We start from the raw sequence: 22,130 nt of genomic DNA on the forward strand, positions 1-22,130 counted from the left end.
AGGCATATTCTTCCATGTCAAGTGTATAAGTGTTCTCTGGCAAGGACATACCATTTTTTTCTTTGGCGTTATTTAAGAATTTTTCTCATTGCTATTGTTAAATCCCCTCCTCCACCCTTTCTCTTGGGCTTTCCATTCCTGCTCTTGGTCAGTCTCTTTGAGATACTTCTGAGTCTTCTCTACTCCCTTACCCCGATCTTTACTGACTCAAATTCCTTAATCTCAGCTTTCAGTCCAAAATTTCTATCATTTTAGGACTCTGGGAAGCAGTTGACAAAAAAAAAAACGAGCAAACAAACAAAAAAAACCACTAGCTATATATAGTCAGGAGAGGTTTTCTAAACAAACTGTAGAAACATACACATGAAATGTGGCAATGGTCCTTTTAATTACACCAATGAGCAATAAATGGTCTGGATCACTAGCATAAATATTCAGTTTGGCCCTCCTGGATTGTGATTTTGCATGAGAATACAGCCAGCAAGGGCCATGGATAGAGGGAGAAACAAAGGAGAAGAAAGCTTATGGTTGATTGTAGATTGGATCTCATGGGTGGAGGCCAGAGGTGAGGGACTATAGGGGGTGTCATCACTGGTACCAGCCCCAGCCTGTGTCTCAGATGGGTCTCCATTAGGAGGCTGGACACAGGTGCCAGCAGTGGGGCTGTGCCACCCCAGAGACCAGATGCTAGGATCCAAGTGCTCTGGTCATCTTTGGTATAATTTAAGGCACATCTATAGAATCCCCATCCTCAAACATCTGACTCTACACATTGAAATTCCTACTACAGGACACTCCTTTGATTTGAGCATTTGACTACCAAAGACTACTGCTGAAATGCCAATAATTTAGCTGGGAGAGGCTTCTCAGTAACATCCACCAAATACCCATGTATCCTTTGGACAGGGTGGGTTTTGACCAAAAAGCAGGGCTTGCTCTCTATAATGTGGGCCTTGGGCAGGATACAGGTGGTACAGAACTCAGGGGTTCAAAGCCAGGAGTATAAAGAGGGAAATCAGAGCACCAAGACGAAAGTGTGGGAGGGCTAACTCCCTCCTTTGCTCACAGCCTTGCCTAGACAATCCTGGCTGGTGTGTTCAGCAGCTGACGGGATGATGGGTATCTCAGAGTGAGGCTGAGCTCATAAGGCCACAGGGAAGGGGCAGTTCAGGCCTGGGGAGGTTCTGCTCACCACTGGGGTGTTAAGGTTGGGGAAAGTTTCCAGCACCAGGATGGGGCATATAATCTTCACTCAGGGCTGTATAAGCTTGTCTGCGGGTTGGGGTCAGGGAGGTTTCCTGTCTTTGCGTAGGAGTAGAGGCTTTCCCATTCCAGAAGTGCAGGGCATATGTTTTGGGGAACAGTGAGGGCAATGCTGTTGGGGCTCAGGCTGGGTTGGCCCTGGACCTGGTGGCCACTTAGCCACCAGGTCAGACAGTTTTCAGTCTGGACCCTTTCAAGTAGGGTGTTGCTGTGAAATACTTTAGAGAGGGAATGAGGCACTCTTGTCTTCATTTCCGCTCGATACAGTCAACGCCCAGGGTATTGTCAGGGCAACGGCAGGTCCTGCTTCCTGGGGTGGCCAAGCAGAGGTGGGTGCAGCCACCATTGTTCACTGAGCAGTAGTTGTGACCTGGAAAAGGCAGAAGTCAGCTCAACAGCTAAGAGAGTGGCCTCCATACTAGACCCCTTTTTGGTCTCTGGGAGGCCAAGCTTGTGGGGGCTCCTGGGGAACAGGGAAGGCTGCACAGGGCACTCAGCTCAGCTTATCTATCGGCTGTCTCCTCATCACTAAGGATTTGCCAGATGTGCAAAAACCTTGATTCCTGATCTGGGAGCTATGCAGATTTACCATTGAAGCTATTAAACAGATCTCAGGGAGGGTTTTCCAGCTCTGAACAGAACATGGGGTTGGAATTTTAAAGCACAATGTGTTCTTTATCTAGCTTGGCCACTTGAGTGGGGGACAGGAGGGAAACCAGGAAGGAGGTTGGGTTAGGGGAGAGAATTTGGAGAGGCAGCCTAGCATAGACTCAAGCCAGGCTGCATAGCTCATCCCTGGCTCTGCCATCGTGAGCACCATGAGTGACCGTGTGACTCTGGGCAAGTGGCTTCAGTTTCCTTATTTATAAGGTGAGCATAATAATAGTACCTACCTCATAGGGTTGCTACAAGGATTAAGTGAACGAGTGGATACAAAGCACTTAGTATGCTAAGTGACTTAATATATGTGACGTACCTAGCTCACAGTAAGTATCACATCCATGTTTGCCTGGTAATTATTATTATTATGAATTACTGTTGTTGCTGTCAGGCCAAATGGATGGATTTTAAAGCAGCAGAGATCCTAACACTGATGTTCCTCCTCCTTGGAACCTGAAGACCGCATATTTTTAGACTTTTCCTCACCCTTATCCTCTATCCACTTCATTCTTTAACATTTTCTATTGATTCATCTTGGCTCACCTACTCAATAATGAAGACCCATGACGGAAGGGACTGTGTCTCACCTGCCACGTGATAAGGGCTATGAGAGGCCACACAGGTAGCAGCCGGAGTGTGGGCTCTGAGCCCCAGAGTGCTTCCAGCCCCCTGACCAGTTACAGCACAGGTGAGTTACCTTCAGGACACTGAGACAGGGCGGTGGTGATGCCATACAGCCGGGTCTCTTTGTGGGGATGGAAGGAATCCGTCTCTCTGGAAATAGCAAGGTCCACAGCGACCACGGAATTCCTACAGAGCACCAAAAGATGGGAGGTTACAATACATCTAAGGTCTTGAACTCTTCTCTAGGGGGCAGCCTCTTTTGTTGTTTGGAGGCCATCAACAGATTCACTGGCCTTGCTTCCTAGCCATCCCTCCCTCTTCCTGGGATGAGACAGGCGTGCAGTTCTCTGGCTTCTTAAAAAAAAAAAAAATTGGAAAAGGTCAGCTAGCTCTTCCCTCCGGCTCTAAATTCCAAGCTGGGAACTCGACTTTCTATACAGATGCCCTTGCCACATCTGCTTGCTCGGTTTAACCCCACCTTCCTGCGGGAAGAGCTGGTCAAGAAGCGGCTTTGGGAATACTGCAGTTTAAGAATTAAAATAAAATGGGGGCATGGAGCCCACCAGCCAAGTGACCGAGATCGGCTCCTGGGGAGAGAATAGACATGCCCAGGAAGTCCAAGTCTGCACTTGAAGCTGCCCATCCAGGAGCATCCAGATGGTACGTGGCACCCCCTGCTTCCCTAGAAGCCCCGCCTCCCATTCCTTGCCCTCCTCTCTGACAACCAAAGGGCGAGGCAGAGGGGGCACCTCTGGAGGCGGGAAGGTCAAGCCAAGAGGCCACTTGGGAAGGGCGTGGCCTCCAGAGAGGGCGGCAGGGCAGGCCCCCCGGCCCCCACGCTCCAGCTGCTGACGTACGTCTTCCAGTCTGTGTAATAGAGATTCTTCCCGAAGCTTGTAACGGCGAAAGGATACTGGAGCCCTTCAAGAACCTTGCGTCTGTTGGGCTGATCGGGCTTCAGGCATTCGGCCCGATGGGTGCCTGTGTGGGGCAAACACAAATCGTCCATTGTTCATACAAGAAATGGGCCCTTTGTGTCCAAAAACGAGAGTAATGAGGGCAAGGGTGAGAGGGAGCGCTACAGGCTCATATCCTAGAGAACACAAGAGTTGCTCTTCTAAACTGGAAAGTTGTCTGTTCATCCTCCCTGGCCCCTCACTGATCAACACCCCCTCCATCCAGTACCCATACCTGGTTCTGACGGGGAGACAGAAGCTGGAGCAGAGGAAGAGCACCCCGTTTCACCAGTTCCCGGGGACTTAGGAACGATGCCATCTTCCAGCTCCTGCTCAAGCCCCTCCTCCTTGAAGCCTCTCTACACCTCCCCTCCCTGCATTCAGAGCCCTTAGAATTGCCGAGCTGCACAGCCTTGCACCAATACCCGCATCATGACCAACTTAAGGCCTGGGCTTTCACTTAACTGCGCACGCTTTACTCCCTGCATCCCCCGTGGCACCCGACAGTGTCTAGAACAAAGCAGGAAAACAAGAGAGACTTACGGATGGCTGACATTCCTCCCCGGCTGAGCATCTTGCCCACAGCCCTCGCCTGAGGGACACCCCAAATCTGCCCAGGCCGGAGCACACATCAGGGCTGCATTACTTTATCTTCCTTGGCCTCAAGTCCTGCCTAAGCCCCCGGGGACAAGCGGGAGCTGTGCTTAATAGGTATCAGGATGAGGACAGGCTCTGGGGGGGTCAGCAAACTTTTTCTTAAAGGACCAGTTAATAACTAGTTTAGGTTTTGTGAGCCAAGAGGCAAAAACCCAGGACATTATATAAGCATTTATATAACCTTTTATTTATTTATTTTACAGTATCAATCTATTTTATTAATGTAAACAAATAGTTTACTGAAAATGCCAAGGTTTAGTTTGTCCCCAGTCTGAAAGGTGGAGTATTTCTATCAAATTATTTGGTCTTTGGGAGAAGACTTGACCGTACTGAAAAGGAATATGACTAGGCTGAATGTGTGATTTGTACTACATTTCTGAGATGTTCAGATTCTTGCATGTGAAATATAAAATGAGCCTCAGCGGGAGTGTGAGACTAATAAATTTGAGCCAACTAGTTTGTCTGCAAAAACGTCTATGGATTGAAAAAACTTTTAGATAGCTCTAATGCCAACTGAATTAAGTTGTCATTGTCTTAAATCTGAAACTCTGAAGCATCCTATAATAAGAAATGTTGCATTACCACTTGAGCTTGCCTAAATAGTCCTATAAGAATGCAAATTAAAATACACAGTGTTTTGGAGGCCTCGGTGACATCGTATGATGGCGTAGTATTCAGTTAGAAATGACCATGTAGATTATACACTCAGTAAAAATGGGTAGAGTCCAGAGCACACGATGGCACTGGTAACTGCAGGCAGGCCCATCAAACTCTGCTTCCATCTTTTAAAGCTTTGTACACAAGTACTATTGGATGTGGAGGAATGAGACACCTTCTTTATATCTTTGGAAGTTCTTTTCCCTTTATGTGGCCCTTCTCTTCCTATGTGAGGTGGGAACTTGCCATGGAGGCCTCCCTGTTTTCCAAGAGGCAATGAGAATGCATGATCCTGGGCTGCTTCTTTAAGGCTCTTCACCGGGGCTTCTTAAAATGCTTGAGGGAAATGAGTAGGAGAGAGGGAGGGATCGATAGCGCACGGTTGATGCAAGATGCTGATAATTTTGTTGGTGGCAAATAGGAAGCTGAAACTCCAGCTACAGTTTTCTCTCTCCAAACTCCAGAACTCCACACTCCAGAGGCCCTCCTTTCCACGTGCTGTATATAACCTTTTAAAATGTAACATTTAAAAATGTGAAAACCGGGGCTTCCCCGGTGGTGCTGTGGTTAGGAATCTGGCTGCCAATGCAGGGGACACGGGTTCGAGCCCTGGTCTGGCAAGATCCCACATGCTGTGGAGCAACTAAGCCTGTGTACCAAAACTACTGATCCTGCGCTCTAGAGCCCATGAGCCACAATTACTGAAGCCACAACTACCGAAGCCCGCGCGCCTAGAGCCCATGCTCTGCAACAAGAGAAGCCACTGCAATGAGAAGCCCACGCACCGCAGCGAAGAGTTGCCACAACTAGAGAAAACCTGTGCGCAGCAAATGAAGACCCAACATGGCCAAAAATAAAAACAAATAAATTAATTAATTTTTTTTAAAATGTGAAAACCGTTTATAGCTCCTGGGTTATACCAAGGAGGTTGGATTTGTCCCAAGGCTGTAGTTTGCTGACCCCTGACCTGGAAGATTAAGAGCGCTCCCTAGACTGTGTCAAGCCTAGAGAAACAATAAATTTCAGAGCAAAGATATGCAGCTATTGTTTGTGCAGGAAAAAAGCAGTTATCTTAAGCTCTCTTCCCCATAACAGATAATCTTGATAGTACAGGGGGTAACAATAATTGTTTGGTAAAAAAACGAGGCACTGTTCCAACCCCAGGAGCCAGGCCTGGGGCTTTCCATCACCTGCATCCACCCAGCAGAGTTGAGATGAGTAGGCGTCAAAAGTCAGCCCGTTGGGCAAACCCAGGTCATCCTGCACAAGGATCCTCCGGTTTGTGCCATCCATGTAGGAAGTTTCGATTTTGGGGCTATCTCTGTTCCAGTCTGTCCAATAAAGATTCCTGGAGGAGGAAAAGGAGGAGAAAGAGGAAGAAAAACATGAAGATGCATGAGAAGAAGTTCACTTAGAAAACACTTAAGACTCACAGACTTGGAGAATGAACTTATGGTTACCAGAGGGGAAGGGTTGGGGGGAGGGATAGTTAGGGAGTTTGGGATTGACATGTACACGCTACTGGTGGCGCAGTGGTTAAGAATCCGCCTGCCATGGGAGGGAGGGAGACGCAAGAGGGAAGAGATATGGGAACATATGTATATGTATAACTGATTCACTTTGTTATAAAGCAGAAACTAACACACCATTGTAAAGCAATTATACCCCAATAAAGATGTTAAAAAAAAAAAAAAAAAGAATCCGCCTGCTAATGCAGGGGACATGGGTTCGAGCCCTGGTCCTGGAGGATCTCACACGCCACAGAGCACCTAAGCCTGTGTGCCACAACTACTGAGCCTGCACTCTAGAGCCCACGAGCCACACTACTGAGCCTGCGCTCTAGTGCCCGCAAGCCACAACTATGAGCCTGTGCTCTAGAGCCCATGCGCCACAACTACTGAGACTGCATGCCACAACTACTGAAGCCCAGATGCCTAGAGCCCATGCTCTGCAACAAGAGAAGCCACCTCAATGAGAAGCGCGCGCACCGCAACGAAGAATAGCCCCCGCTTGATGCAACTAGAGAAAGCCTGTGCGCAGCAGTGAAAACGCAATGCGGCCAAAAAAATAATTAATTAATTTTAAAACAATGGATAACCAGCAAGACCTACTATATGGCAAAGGGAACTCTGTTCAATATTACGTAACAACCTAAATGGGAAAAGAATTTGAAAAAGAATAGATACATGTATATGTATAACTGAATCACTTTGCTGTACACCTGAAACTGACACAACACTGTAAATCAACTTGACTCTAATACAAAATAAAAAGTTAAAAAAATAACAACAACAAAAAACTTTAAAAGAGGGGAATTCCTTGGTGGTCCAGGGGTTAGGACTCCGCGCTTTCACTGCTGAGGGCCTGGGTTCCATCCCTGGTTGGGGAACTAAGATCCTGCAATCTGCAAGGGGCAGCCAAAAAAAATTAAAATAAAATTTAAAAAATAAAGTTCATTATGGAAAAAAAGACACTTATAAAGAACCCATGGTGAAGACATTAGCAGACACTGAGACACAGAACGGCTAAAAAGGATCTGCAGGCGTCAAGACATTTTCCTTTGCAAAGACCCTTGGATTTGGCTCTTCACTTGAATCTTTCTGTTACTCTCGATTTCACTCCCCTTAAACGTAAGTTACATATTATATCTCAGTAAAACTGTTTAAAAAACCCCAGAACGGGCTTCCCTGGTGGCACAGTGGTTGAGAGTCCGCCTGCCGATGCAGGGGACACGGGTTCGTGCCCCGGTCCGGGAAGATCCCACATGCCGCGGAGCGGCTGGGCCCGTGAGCCATGGCCGCTGAGCCTGCGCATCCGGAGCCTGTGCACCGCAACGGGAGAGGCCACAACGGTGAGAGGCCCGCGTACCGCAAATACAAACAACAACAACAAAAAAAAAACCCAGAACACCATAACTGACATAAACACATGGGAATAATTCCCATATGCTGTCACCACACAGGAAGGCACAGCAGACCCAGGGGATGAAGCCCAGAAGCAAGGCTGGCAGAAGCAGTGGTCAAGGCACCTGCTGTCAGGCAGGTGGCTGAGTGGCCACAGAACAAGAGGTGTGGTCTCAAAGGGAAAGAGTCAAAGCGTCAAGGAGACACGGGCCCAGTGTGTAAGATGTAGAGCTTGCAGTAAGGGAAAGGGAGAAAAAGCACTGATACGCTGACAAAACCCATAGGGAGGTGTTCATGCTGGGTTGGCCCCCAGGAAGGAGCCCCAGGGGGACATTTATGCTACCTTGATACTCTTCTGGGATCGATACAAGTCAGGTGTTGATTCCCATTCAACCCAAGTGGAAATATCCAATTTCTGAGCTCTCAACTTACAAAGGCTCTTGGTAAAAGATTGGAAAGTGGAACACGGTATCAAGTCCATGATCACACGTGAACATACTGCCATTTCGCCATGGATATCTGTAAGCCACCGACTGTAGACTCACTCATCCTAAACTCATTCATTTCAGGAGAGCAATGCTGGAGTTATAGCCTAACATTTGAGAAAATCCAAAAGGGCAGATGCAAATAGAAGAGACGCACACACAGATTTACACAAAGATACCCTCTCACGGAATCCGTCACGATGCCTCTGGGATTCACCAAATCAGTCTCAAACAGCACCCGGCGCTGGGTCCCATCCAGCTTTGCAACTTCTATCCGATCCAGGTGAGAATCCGTCCAGAAGATGTTGCGGCCAAGATGGTCAAGAGCAATGCCTTCTGGGCTTCCAAGATCTAGAAGCAAACACCAAACACTCCTGATTTTTTTTAAAGCAAGTCAGATGAGGTTTTTTGATTACTCAGTGCTATTTCACCTGGCATCCAATCCTCGCACCTTGAAAAAAACAAATGGGAGTGTTCAATGCTTGCTGTTTAAGATAAGTAACACTTAGTGACAAATTGAAAAATGCTACTCATTCCCTCGATGGACATCCACCCTGTGCACTACATTGGGAGCCAGGCCCATAAAGATGCTGAAGCTGTGGCCCTACCTTCAAGAAGCCCACAAAAAAAAAAAAAAAAAAAGAAGAAGCCCACAGCCAATCACAGTTCAGACTGAGTTCCAGGTTCTGTGGGAACATGAAGGAGGGACACTGGACTCAGCGTGGGGACACCAGGGCAGGATTCCTGGGGGAGATAACACCTCCTAAAGCTGGTTCCTGCAGAAACAACAGGACTTTGTCAGGCAAAGATCCTGGATAAAGGTTTTCCAGGTAGTGGGACCAGCACACAGGTCTAAAGGAAGAATAGACACGGCCTGAAGTAAACCATATGTCATTTTGTGTGCCTGGAGACCCCGAGGGTGGAGGGTGGCCAGAGATGAAATTAGGATGCCCGTGTTAATGCGCTTAGAGCTTATCCCTTATGCAAAGGGGAGGCACCAGAAGATCTGAAGATGGGGACGGGACAGATTTACCTTATTCATCAATGGGGAAAAAAGGTTATTCCAGAGAAATAATATATGCAAGAAATCACAGCTGTTACTACTTTGATACAAGTATTAGGATTACAAAGAAGGGGTGTCAGGAATTGTGAATAGCACCCAGAAGTCCTACTAGGCTATAAGCAACTGATTTCCAAGCCAGGGGTTGCCACAGCCTCAGCTGACTGCAATGGGAACCTTCAGCCCCCACCTAACCCCACCAGGAGTTCAAGATTGCAATGGTTTCCTGACTAGAAATACAATCAAGTTAAAAGCTAAAACCCCACCAGGGTTTTACTGGTGTCATCTGGGATTCTATCCCCTCTGCTGATTATAGAATCGAAGGTCATCTAGTACAGCTGGAAGTGGAAACAGGAAGGGGGAGAGCCGAGGATGGAGCTAACCTGCCCCAGGGGCCTGGAACGAGGAAACCAACCCAGCACTGTTTTTTTTCTTCTTTCTTTCTTTATTTGGTTGCATCGGGTCCTATTTGTGGCAGGCGGGCTCCTTAGCTGTGGCTCGCTGGCTCCTTAGTTGTGGCAGGTGCAGCACTGTGTTCTTTCATCAATAGAGGAGCAATCCCGACCTTCAGCCCCCTCCACGTCGGCTTTCACTAGACCCCTAATACAATCATGACTGTGAATGCCGGCAATGTCTAAGCCCCCTCAAAGGACCCCCAACAGAGGAAGTTTATTAAGAATTAAAAACAGCAGTTTCTAATTTTAAACAAGTTCTTTATTGTTCTATCCAAAAGTAAAGATTTATAAAGTATTAAAATATTTTCCATGTCCCTAGAGGCAAAGAGATGGTGAGACTGAACTCCAAAGGCCCCTTTCAACTTTCAGACAATATCAGAAGAAATCATTCTGGGGTATATTTGGAATGAGTACATCCTGTCTGAGAGGCATGAGCTATTCAGACACGCATAGAACAGTGGGACCAGGGAAGGCTGTTCAATGAGCGTCTCTTTACAAGTTCCAGGAAGGAACTCCGTGTCACGTTGTCTCTTTATGAACAGCCCTGCTCTTGACGTCAAACCCAAGAGCAACCCTACCTCCTTCCCCAACCAGGAAAATACTTTATGGGATAAGGAGCCAAAGGAAAGGCCTGGAAAACCTCATCCTTTGCTGTGAGTCAGGGCAAGATGGGAAGACGTCAGGGCAATATATTCCACACTGATTATGTTGAAAGGAAACAGATGACGATACTTTTCAAAGATATTTGGCTAGGACTTTAACTCAAGGAAAGACAGAGAAACCCAGGATTCAGACGTTATGAAATTAAGAAGAAAAGAAAAAGAAAAGATACACACTGCCATTTTCACTCACTAGGAATGTACCAACACATACCATGATGAAGATGTAAGTGGAAGTTTCTTTCTCTCTTTTTGAAATTAAAAAAAAAATGTATCCCTAGGGATCTTTCTTCTACAAAGATCGCATTCTGATTTAATTCTGTGTTTTCACAGTGGGCTTTTGTCTGGAATGTTTCTTACTGAGCTTAAAGCTTTCTTGGATTATCAGTTCCAAAAGCAACAGGAAATAGCAAACGATGACCTACTCCCCTCTTCCACTGGGTTTTGAAGTTAAATCACAGATAATAGCAACAACATTTTTAACAGTGATAAGATGCAAAAAGGCATTTTCAAACTTCTGTTCATTAAAGCAAGCCATGAAAACTAGCAGACATTATTTAAATAGCATACTGGATTCCAGAAAAGGATTTGAGGTCTATGTCCAAAGTCAGACATATTTAACTCAACCTCAGTTTAATTCCTGCTACATCATCTCTTCTGAAGGAGCCAAGGAAGGAAAAACATGCCCCAGGGACCCTTCCAGAGTACCAATTTCTAGGGAAATGTTAAATTGGAAATTAGAAAATCTACACTTGGCCCCAAGTAAAAAGAAATACCATAGAGGCTCATATATTTTAAGGATGTATCTTTGATTTGAGTGTTTTGCAGAGGAAGCAAGATGATTTTACACAGCAAGTATCATTGGCATGACAATGTCTTTTGATTGAAAATATCTGCACGTCAGCTGATGAGTCACAGACTTAGTAATGTGTAATATTTGACCTTTTCAGTACAGGAGAATTTTTACAGGCCCTTGGGTTTTTGTCATAATGGACTTGAATCTTGATAAAACATATCTACGTAAAATAGCCTTGGCTTGTTGAAAGTAGGCATTAACATAATAGAGTCCTCAGCTTAAATCAGCATCCATAAGTTAAGGAATTGAGGTTAAATGTTGAGGGGTAAGCTGTGCCAATGTGCCATGTGCTTTATCATCAGTGAGGCAACAAAAACAGAAAAGTCTGTAAGAGTTCAGCCTGATTTTCTGTACTCTTCTGGCAATCTGAGCAAGGTCCAGTGGGGGTGAGGTAGAAGAGAGGAGACCCACCCCACCATGAGATTACAGGTTGAAGTGACAACCCTTCAACTGGAAAACTGTCTTGCGAATAGACTCACTTCTCAGGGACAATATTTGCCAATATGCTCGTGATCCTTCCATCTTTACGATCTATCTGCTTATTGCCTGATGGACCACCCACCCTGGGGCAGACAGTCTGAGAATCGGTTCTAGGCTCAGCAGCCAGAGGGTGAAATGTATATCCAACCTGGATGGTTGAGTTTGGCCTTTATTATTCCTTAAAACTGGCTACAGAAGCTTTCAGAGACAGGCATGGACATCTACCCCGTTTTAATTTTACTCTCCTTAGGCTAGCAACAAATCCCAGCTAAGATGTTCACGATTTAGTGATGAGTCCTCAGAGGACTCTTCAGAGAAGGCTGGAAAGGGCGATGTTTGAGGTTGAGAACACAGCCCCTCTCAGATTACCATATCCTGCAAACAACCATACACCGCACCCCTCCACTCTCTCCCAAGAGCCACGTGGGCTGCTAGAAGCAAAACCCCAAAAGGAAGACTGACATTTGCTTGCCCACCTTGTCGAATGATGGTGCTTGGCTCTCCACCATGCAGACTGGCTCTCCCAATGGAAGGCTGACTGATGTCGGTCCAGTAAACCATCTTGTCCACACAGTCGAAGGCCAGTCCAATGATGACTTTATCCTGGAAGTGCAGACCAGTGGTGAGAGTGGTCCACCTACTAGTGAATGATGATGGGGGGACTCTTTCCTGTGCTTAGAGGCATTTAGATACCTTTTGAAATGAATTGTCTTCAAGTCTTTGTCTTTTATTTTTTTTTTTTGGGCTGTGCCACGCAGCATACAAGATCTTAGTTCTCCAACTAGGGATCAAACCCATGCCCCCTGCAGAGGAAATGCGGAGTCCTAACCACTGGATGGCCAGGGAAGTCCCTCTTTTGTCCATTTTAAAAATTAAATTATTGAGTTGAAGGAGTTCTTTATATATTTCAGATAAAAATCTGTTGTCATACACATATATATACGTATGTATGTATATTTTTTCTCAGTAAATAGCACTTTTTCATTTTCTTAATGATGTTTTTGGAGAGCAAAAGTTTTAAATTTGTATTAAGTGCAATTTTATTTTTCTTTATGGCTAATGCTTTTTGTATATCATCTAAGAAATCTTTGCCCAACTGAAAATCATTAAAATTAAATAAAAGACATAAATATTGGAAAGGAAGAGGTAAAATCACTCTATTTTAAGACTATGATTATTTATGTAGAAATTCCTGGGAAACCTATAGTAATATTTTAACTAAAAATTGAATCTAGCAAGGTTGCAGGATCCAAGGTCAATGTAAAATTGTATTTCTATATACCAGCAAAAAGTAGAATTTTAAAATAATAATGTTTATAATAGCAGCAAAATATTTAAGAAAAAGTATTTTAAAATGTGCAAGATTCTATACTGAATACTATAAAACATTGTAGAGTGAAATTAAAGAAGACCCAAATAAATGAAGAGATGTTAGTTTAATGGATCATAAGATTTAATATTGCTAAGATATCCAAAATAGAGTTTAGGATATCCCTAAATAGAGTTAAAGATCCAGTGCTACCCGTATCAAAATCCCAGCAGGCTTTTCTTTTCTTTTCTTTTTTTTCCTTTCCTTTCCTTTTCTTTCCTTTTTGGTAGAAACTTATAAGCTTACTCTAAAATGTATATGGAAATGCAAAGCGAGGCCCTGGGGACCACAGAAGTGTAAGACCAGGATGCTCTTTTACTGGGAGAATCAGGGTTATTATCAGCAGACACTTGCCCTCCAAAACTCATGTCATAAAGGAACAGAGATCCTTACCATACACCATATACAAAAATTAGCTCCAAATGAAGCGAAAGTCTAAATGTAAGAGCTAAAAATACAAAACTCTTAGAAGAAAACATAGTTGAAAGCCTCATAACATTGGATTTGGCAATGATTTCTTGGATATGACATCAAAAGCAAAAATAGATAAATTGGATCTTATCAAAATTAAAAGCTTTTGTTCAGTAAAAGACACAATCAACAAAGTGAAAAGGCAACCAACCCATGGAAGGTGATAAAATATTTGCAAATCATGTAACTGGTAAGGGGTTGATAGAATATATAAAGAACTCCTACAACTCAGTAACAATAAGAACAAAACAACCCAATTACAAAATGGGCAAAGGATATGAATAGACATTTTTCCAAAGATATATAAATTGTCCATAAGTATATGACAAGATGCTAACATCACTAATCATTAGAGAAATGCAAATCAAAACCACAATGAGATACCACTTTACATATATTAGGATGGCTACAATTAAAAAACAGAAACTAATAAGTGTTGACAAGGTAGAAGGGAAATTGGAACCTTTGTGCTCTGGTGGTGGGAATGCAAAATGGTGCAGTGCTAAGGAAAACCGTATAGTGGTTCCTCAAAAAATTAAAAATGGAATTACCATGTAATTCCAGGTCTTGTCTATATACAAAAGAAGTGAAAGCAAGGACTTGAACAGAATGTTTGTAAATCCATGTACATAGCAACACTATTCACAATAGCCAAAAGGTGGAAGCAGCCCAAGTTCTCCACGGATGGATGAATGGATAAACAAAATGTGATACATCCATACAATGGAATATAATTCAGCCTTAAAAAGGAAGGAAATTCTGACACGTGCTACAACATGGATGAAATTTGAAGATATTATACTAAATAAAGTAAACCAGTTACGAAAGGGCAAATACTGTATGATTCCACTTATAGGAGGTCCCTAGAACAGGCAAATTCATAGAGATAGAAAGTAGAAGGGGATGCAAAGGGCTGGCAGGGGAGGAGGGAGTTTTTATTGAATGGATCCAGAGTTTCAGTTTGGGATGATGAAAAAGGTTCCGGAGATAGATGGTGATGATGGTTGTACTTAATGCCACAGTGGCATTAGCTACAGTTAAAATAGCTAGATGGTAAAGACAGTTAGATAGATAGATACATACATACATACATAGAAGGACAGACAGATAGATGATACATAGATAGGAAGGACACAGTGAATATTTATAAGGTTGTTTCAGCACTCTCCCTCCACTGATCCCATCTCAATTTCCTGCTTTTCATAGCCTCATTTGGCATTTAAGCCTCTCCCCTTGGTCTTGGGGGAAAACTTTCACACGGAATTTAACCCACTCCCACTACCTGGGAGTGTGTGCTAGTGGATAGGAGGAAGAATGATGATTACCCCTTGAGGGATTTGTGCTTCAGTGAGGCAACAGGAAATCACAAAGATCACTTACACATTTGTTCAGCAAATATTTTTCAAGTGCCAAGCACAGTGTGGGATCTGCAAATACCCCTGTGAAACAAACACCTCCATGAAATAGACGGACAATTTCTGATCTTGCTGTGCTTATATTCTTGGTGGGAAGAGATACATCAGACATAGAACATGTACCCTGATATACAATGTTTTAAGTAGTGCTGGGAGCCTGATGAAAGACAAAGCAGGGTAGGTGGAGGCTGCAGTCTGGACAGGGCAGCCAGGACAGGTTTCTCTAAGAGCTGATGTGCCAGTAGAAATTCAAGTGACATGCAGCAGTGAACCGTGCTAGTGTCTGGAATGAGAGAACTCCAGGCAGGGGGACAGCAAGTGCAAAGGCCCTGAGGTGGGAGTGTGAATGGTGAGTTGAGGACTCAACTCAATGGTGAGTGAGGGGGCAGTGGTAGGGAATGGGGTGGGAGAGGTAGCCGGAGGCCATGGAAAGAACTGGATTTTTTTCTGGGTGAAGGGAACCCATCAGAGGGTTTTGTGTTGGCGAAGAACATGAATCCAATCACGGCTGCTTTGCAGGAGGCTTTTTGAAAAGCATTTTTACCATGGATGGACCTCGAGATTATCATCTCTAGTAACTTAGTAAGTCAGGAAGAGAAAGACAAATACCATATGACATCATTTATATGTGGAATCTAAAATATGACACAAATGAGCTTATCTATGAAACAGAAACAGACTCACAGACAGAGAACAGACTTGTGATTGCCAAGGGGGAGGTGATGGGGGTGAAGGAATGAGAGTTTGGGATGAGCAGACATAAACAATTACATGGATAAACAAAAAGGATAAACAACAATGGATAAACAAGGTCCTACTGTAGAGCACAGGGAACTATATTCAATATCCTATGATAAAACATAATGGAAAAGAACATGAAAAAGAATGTGTATATATATATATATATATATATGTATAACTGAATCACTTTGCTGTAGAGCAGAAACTAACACAACATTGTAAATCAACTATACTTCAATAACATAAATTTTTTTAAAAAGAAGCATTTTTATTTTGCAGACTTTTTTTGATCATGTTTCCTCCCTGGTCAGAAAGAAGAGGGGGTATGGCGGTGTGTAGAGATCCAGGCAGAAAGAGAAAATAGGGCAGGTGGGAAAGACAGGGGAGTAGGGAAAGGAAGATGAGAAGAAAGTAACATTTCTACCCGGAACCTTTACGCAGGCTCTGCAACCAGCACGGAGGGGTAATGAGGATTCCTGCTGGACTTTCATCTCTAAGAGCTGGTAGCCCACTCGCTGCTACTTCTTCACTCCTTAGAGGACCCTGACGGCCCCCACTGCCCTGGCAACCCTGAGTCCACAGCCAGAAACCTCCACCAGGTCTCAGGTTTGTTTTCCAGGCAGGAGGTCAGGATCCCAGACAGAAAAGCTCCTCAGAAGTGTCTGACCTCTAAGTAACGGACAAAAATTCCCCGACTCACAAAATGCATCTTTGAAGCTTTGAAAAGCTCTGGTTACTTACTACTGCCTCTGGGCAGACAGGCGCATCTTGAGCTGAGCGGCTGCGGAAAGATGAGTCCCGTTGCTAATTTAGCAGGGACGGCAACATCAAACCTGGCAGATGCTCGCAGACAAGAGAGCAAACTCACATGATGCGCCCACCTGAGGGGTCAGATACCAAAGGGGCCTCTCTGGAAGGCCTCCTGTTTCTGCTCCCACCCTCGAGCCTCACGGGGGTGCTTAGGAATACAGTGGCCCCATTTAGCGGTGGACACCCAGGGTCACACAGAATGAAGAGGTCCTGGGTCCAGGGGTCCAGCCCTGGTCCCTGGGCTGACTGCACCCCGCCCGTTGCTCCAGGCCATTGAAGCAGAAATTGTCACCAAGTGCCATCGGCCAGCACTCACCGGGGCATGAAGCAGCGCCTTGGCTTCCGTCTTGGTCATGGTGTTTCCCTCCAGGGGGAGGTGCTCTATCTTCCCGGTCTGGGCGAAGAGTAGGTGGGTCCCCGGTGGCAGGGGGATCACGGCGGTAGGAACTGAGGGTCCGTGGTGAACCGGGGGAGCCACTGTACTCAGACCTGGGTGGTGGGAGATGGCAATGAGTAAGGCCCCCGTGCAGTAGGAATGCACAAACGCACACGTGCGGGCGCGTGCACGGACTCACACACACGCACCCACACCGGCTCACGTCGCCTTCATGGCACCACAAACTGCACCGTCACACGTGCACATTTAATATCCGAAAGCACAAGGAGCAGAAAGACCTCAGTCAATCAAAGGGCATTTGTGATGAAGATGATGCAGGGCCAGAGTTTAACATTAAAGGTCGATTGGAAAAAAACAATGGCTCAGTCTCCCCCTTAATGGAACTAACCTGGCTATCGGTGCCCTGCTCTGCACACGGGCTGCAGCAGTGAACAAAAACGATGCAACAGCGGCCACCCTGAAACCCTGGCCACAGGGAGCTCGCACCCCAGCAGGAAGCTGCTGAGGAGACCATCTGAGCGGACTAGCCCCACTCAACCCATCCCACGGGGGTGGGAGGGTCTCAGACGCCACAAACGGGAACATAGGCCTTCTGGGCTTTCCAGAACGAAGTGATGGGCAGGGCTAATCCTCCCTCAGACTCGGCCTTGCCTCCTACCTGCTGACCTGGTGACCCAGCACAGCTCCTGGCTCACCTGACAAGAGAATGTCCCAGGAGGGGACAGGCAGCCTGTACTGCAGGTAAGGAACATGCAGTGGCTGTCGGGAAACCTGGGCCCCAGACCTGGCCCTGACACTCGCTGTGCGGACACGTCGTGGACCTTCCTGGGCTCGTTTCCTGCTCTCTGAAGTGAGAGAACGGGACCAGGTCATCACCGAGCTCATTTTCCATGCTTTTCTCTTGTCCATCTTGCCTGTTATACCCAATCAATGATATAAACCAATCTGGTGGACCTTTTTAATATCTCTGGAATCTATCCCTCCAAACTCACTGCCAGCATCTCAGGTCAGACCCTCGCCATTTCTCACCTGGATTAATTAGAAATACTGCAATTAATTAATTGCACCCACCTCCCCACCACCAGGGCCTCACTCCTCCCTTTCAGCTCTTCTAAAACTGAAACCTGGTCACATCAGCGCCTGCTCGAAACCCTTCCTGGGCTCCCTCAGGACCAATCCAGACCCCTCAGCGGGGCACCTGATGTCCTTACCTCCATTCTGCTCCCCTCCCACAGGACACAGATCCCTGGGGGTTTCTTTCCTGCCTCTCCGCCTGTTCCTGCTGCCTGGACCACGGGTCTCCTCAACCCCTTCTCCCCAGCGCAGCTGACTCCTGACCCTGCTCAAAACCTTGGTTCTCACAGTACTGCTCTGCAAAGCCTTCCTGGGCTAGCCCGCAACCCCCCAAGCCACTGTGCTTCCTGGCCCACCTATGCTCTCTTAAGGTTCCTTTCCCTACCCTGCACCTGTTTACCTGTCCTCTGAGGTTCTGGGGCTGGCACTGGGGCTTCCCTCTGGGCTGCCAGCACGGACCACACCAATCTGACACTCAGTTAATGCTGGCTGGCTGGCGTAATGAAGATTGTGAGTGATCACTTGTCACTTCCTTTTTTTTGGCCGCCCTCGCAGCACGTGGGATCTTAGTTCCCCGACCAGGGATTGAACCCACGCCCCCCCGCATTGGAAGCGCGGAGTCTTAACCACTGGACTGCCAGGGAAGTCCCTGTAAGTTATCACTGCTTACTCAGCAGCCTCTTAGCAGCTTTGGGAAACTATCTGGTAGGGGATCAGTTTATGATTATTAGCTAAATGGAAAATGGAGAGGCAAGGATTGATTGTGTTAGATTTTGGTAATTTGTGACAATTACCAGTTTCTATGCCTGGGACAGAATTTCAGAGCTGAGAAGCATCCTAGAGATTATTTTGCTTGAATCCGATGTTGAGGCCGAGGACGCTAAGACTCAGGCAAGTATCTGTCCAGGGTCACACAGCCTGGCCCCCAGCTCGGCGCCTTCCCACAGTCATGGACCGTTGCAGAACTATCTTGCAGAACCCTTTGCGGCTGTTTGCTCCTGGCGTTCTAAATGGACCGAGTACCTAAAGGTCCAGGAGCAACTGTGAAAGAGGCAAGTGTCCCAGGAAGAGAGCCGCCTGAGTAAGCCCCTCCGTGCCTGGGGAGGGGCTCCGGTTGGTCTCTCCCATCCCTGCGCTGTGTGCCGGCGCAGAGCCGCTGGAATGCTGGGCCACCCACTGCAAGGTTTACCACGGGGACCCCGGAGCACACACCCTCTCTGCTACCAATTGCAGCCTCAATGTAGCGGGTCCTGCCCATCATTTGCACAGAACAGGTTTGCACAAAACAAGAGGAGGAAAGGCTAAGAGGGAGGAGAGGGAAAGTGGGGAGAGAGATGATGGGGGTGGGCAATGATGGGGAGATGGAAAAGGGGGCTGCAGAGGGGAGAAAGGGAGGCGGGGACGGGCTTCGAGCCAGTGGTGCAGGTCAGGATTTAGGGCAGGCAGAAAGTGCCAAGTGCACCTTTGGCAAGGGTCCCCGGCAAGCGTCCCCGGCGATGCTCGCAGGTGCTGAGACTTCCGGTCTCCAGCACTGTCCTCTGACTTACACGGTGGCCTCATCCCGGGCGTGGTCCTGGTGCCCTCCACCTCGCGGCCGTCGCGGTCCACACACCAGCAGTAGCCAGTGCTGCCGTGGCACTGGGTGGGCGCGTAGTATCCGTGCTCATCACACTCGGGAACAAACAGTCCCGGAGGCCGGGGGCGCTGGGGGTCCACCGCCCCGAGGATGTGTTCTCGTTCATGCTGGCATCGGGTTTTCTCCACTTCTGTTAGAGAGGCGAGCAAAAGGGGGGTCATCAGCTCAAGTCCCCATATCCAACTCAGAACCTCAGGAGCTGCCTGTTCACTACTGAGTTTTGTTTCATTAATTTAAAAAAATGTTTAATTTATTTTTATTGAAGTATAGTTGATTTACAATGTTATATTAGTTTCAGGTGTACAACATAGTGATTCAAAATTTTTATAGATTATACTCCATTTAAAGTTATTATAAAATATTGGCTATGCTCCCTATGCTGTACCATATATCCTTATAGCTTATTTTTTAAAAATTTTTAATTTAATTTTTATTTTATATTGGAGAATAGTTGATTTACAATGTTGTTAGTTTCAGGTGTACAGCTAAGTGTTTAAATTATACATATACATATGTCCATTCTTCTTCAGATTCTCTTCCCATACAGGTTATTACAGAGTATTGAGTAGAGTTCCCTGTGCTATACAGTAGGTCCTTGTTGATGGTCTATTTTATATATAGTAGTGTGTATATGTTAATCCCAAATGTTTTATTAATTAAAAAAAATTTAAACATCATTATTATTTAGTGAATTTAACGGTCAAGAAGAGTATATCTACATTTTCTTTTCCTTCCTAGGCCATTTTTTTTTTCAGTTTTGAAAAACTGAGGCAAACTGACATAACATAAAATCAACCTTTTTTTTTGTTTCTTTCTGGCAGCACCCCGCGGCTTGTGGGATCTTAGTTCCCCGACCAGGGATCGACCCCGGGCCCTCGGCAGTGAAAGCACCGAGTCCTAACCGCTGGACCGCCAGGGAATTCCCCAAATCAACCACTTTACAGTGAACAATGCAGTAGCATCAGTACAGTCACAACGCTGAGTGGCCGCCTCCTTCCTCTGGCACCAACGCATTTCCTCAACTCAAAAGGAAACCCCAGACCTATTAAATGGTGGTCTCCACTTCCTCCTTCATCCCAGCCCCTGGCAACCACCAGTCTGCATCTGTCTCTATGGACTTACCTATATTCTGATTATTTCACATAAATGGAATCGTACAATATGCGACCTTTCGGGTCCGGCTGCGTTCACTCAGCAGAACGTTTTCAAGGTTCATCCATGTTGTAGCCATGTAATAGTACTTCATTATTTTATTTTTTTAAGATTTTGTTTGTGTGTGTGTGCGGTACGCAGGCCTCTCACTGTTGTGGCCTCTCCCGTTGCGGAGCACAGGCTCCGGACGCGCAGGCTCAGCGGCCATGGCTCACGGGCCCAGCCGCTCCGCGGCATGTGGGAGCCTCCCGGACCAGGGCACGAACCCGTGTCCCCTGCATCGGCAGGCGGACTCTCAACCACTGCGCCACCAGGGAAGCCCTAAGATTTTTTATTTATTTATTTTTTTTGGCTGCACCACGCGGCATGTGGGATCTTAGTTCCCCGACCAGAGATCGAAGCCGCGTCCCCTGCAGTGGCAGCTCAGAGTCTTAACCACTGGGACCGCCAGGGAAGTCCCAGTACTTTGTTCTTTTTTGTGGCTGAATAATATACTATTGCATGGCTACACCACATTTTGTTTATCCATTCATCACTCGATGGACAGCGCTGATATTTGTTTTAAGAAATTTCAAGTGTTTCTTAAATTTGTCCTCTTTATCATCACCAGCTTCTTGATTATCCACACTGAGTCTGGGTCAAAGATTTGGGGGACCAAAGATCACAGGGCACATTTACCAACATTTGTATGTTTCCTTTTAATTACGTGCTAGTGTTTGGCATGAAACATGGCCTTTTGACTGTGTAACTCAAATCCCAAGGCTGGGAAATACTGCTCTATCTTTGGGAAATTGCTGATGAGAAGCTATGAACTGGAGTAAACTCCCATGTTTATAGAGTTGTAAGTGGCAGAGTTGCAGCTGCTTCCACGCTGGCTAGACTCCAGCCACCACAGCATCCAGCCAGGCCAGCGCTGCCATCATCTCTGCGGCAACCGCCACCCAAAGCGATGCCCAGACACTGCCGAGAGCCACACGTCAGCCAAACTGAACCACATCTGCTGCCCCTCTCCTGCGGGCCTTTCCATGTGCCGTTCATTGTGGGACTCCCCACCCACCCCCGCCTCCTGCCCGGTGAATCCTTCAAGAATCAGCTCAGGCATGTGCTTCTCGGGCCCTCCAAGAGCTCCCAGGATGATCTGGGCTCGCCCGCCCTGTGACTCTCATCACACTGATGCTGAGACTCTAAGGCTGTTCCTGGTCTGTCTCCCTGAGCAGATTCCAGCCTCTGAGAAGGTAATGAGGGACTGCATCCCCTTAACCTTGACTTAGGAAGCCCCTCCTGGGCTGGAGTGGGGATGGACATGGGAATAAACCCCAGGCCCTGCCCTCAAGGAGCTCCCAGTCTGGA

At 46.4% G+C, this 22,130-nt stretch overlaps 1 protein-coding gene across 2 annotated transcripts in view; it reads right to left on the bottom strand.

The window, feature by feature from the left end:
- Positions 1–370: 370 nt before the first annotated feature.
- The window catches only part of NID1 (nidogen 1), a 93,627-nt gene continuing 71,867 nt past the window's right edge, over positions 371–22,130 (bottom strand). For both annotated transcript variants that reach the window (XM_027094022.1, XM_027094021.1), the window contains exons 13-20: positions 19,540–19,758; positions 16,838–17,010; positions 12,192–12,318; positions 8,385–8,556; positions 6,008–6,165; positions 3,405–3,528; positions 2,621–2,733; positions 371–1,633 (exon numbers count right to left, since the gene is read on the bottom strand). In XM_027094022.1, the coding sequence (XP_026949823.1) occupies positions 1,512–1,633; positions 2,621–2,733; positions 3,405–3,528; positions 6,008–6,165; positions 8,385–8,556; positions 12,192–12,318; positions 16,838–17,010; positions 19,540–19,758 (1,208 nt within the window). In that variant the 3' untranslated portion in view covers positions 371–1,511. The remainder of the gene's footprint in view (positions 1,634–2,620; positions 2,734–3,404; positions 3,529–6,007; positions 6,166–8,384; positions 8,557–12,191; positions 12,319–16,837; positions 17,011–19,539; positions 19,759–22,130) is intronic.

Source organism: Aethalodelphis obliquidens, unplaced genomic scaffold (assembly GCF_003676395.1).
Source record: "Aethalodelphis obliquidens isolate GAN/ISIS:26980383/991018 unplaced genomic scaffold, ASM367639v1 scaffold87, whole genome shotgun sequence".
NCBI classification, from domain to species: Eukaryota; Metazoa; Chordata; class Mammalia; order Artiodactyla; family Delphinidae; genus Aethalodelphis; species Aethalodelphis obliquidens.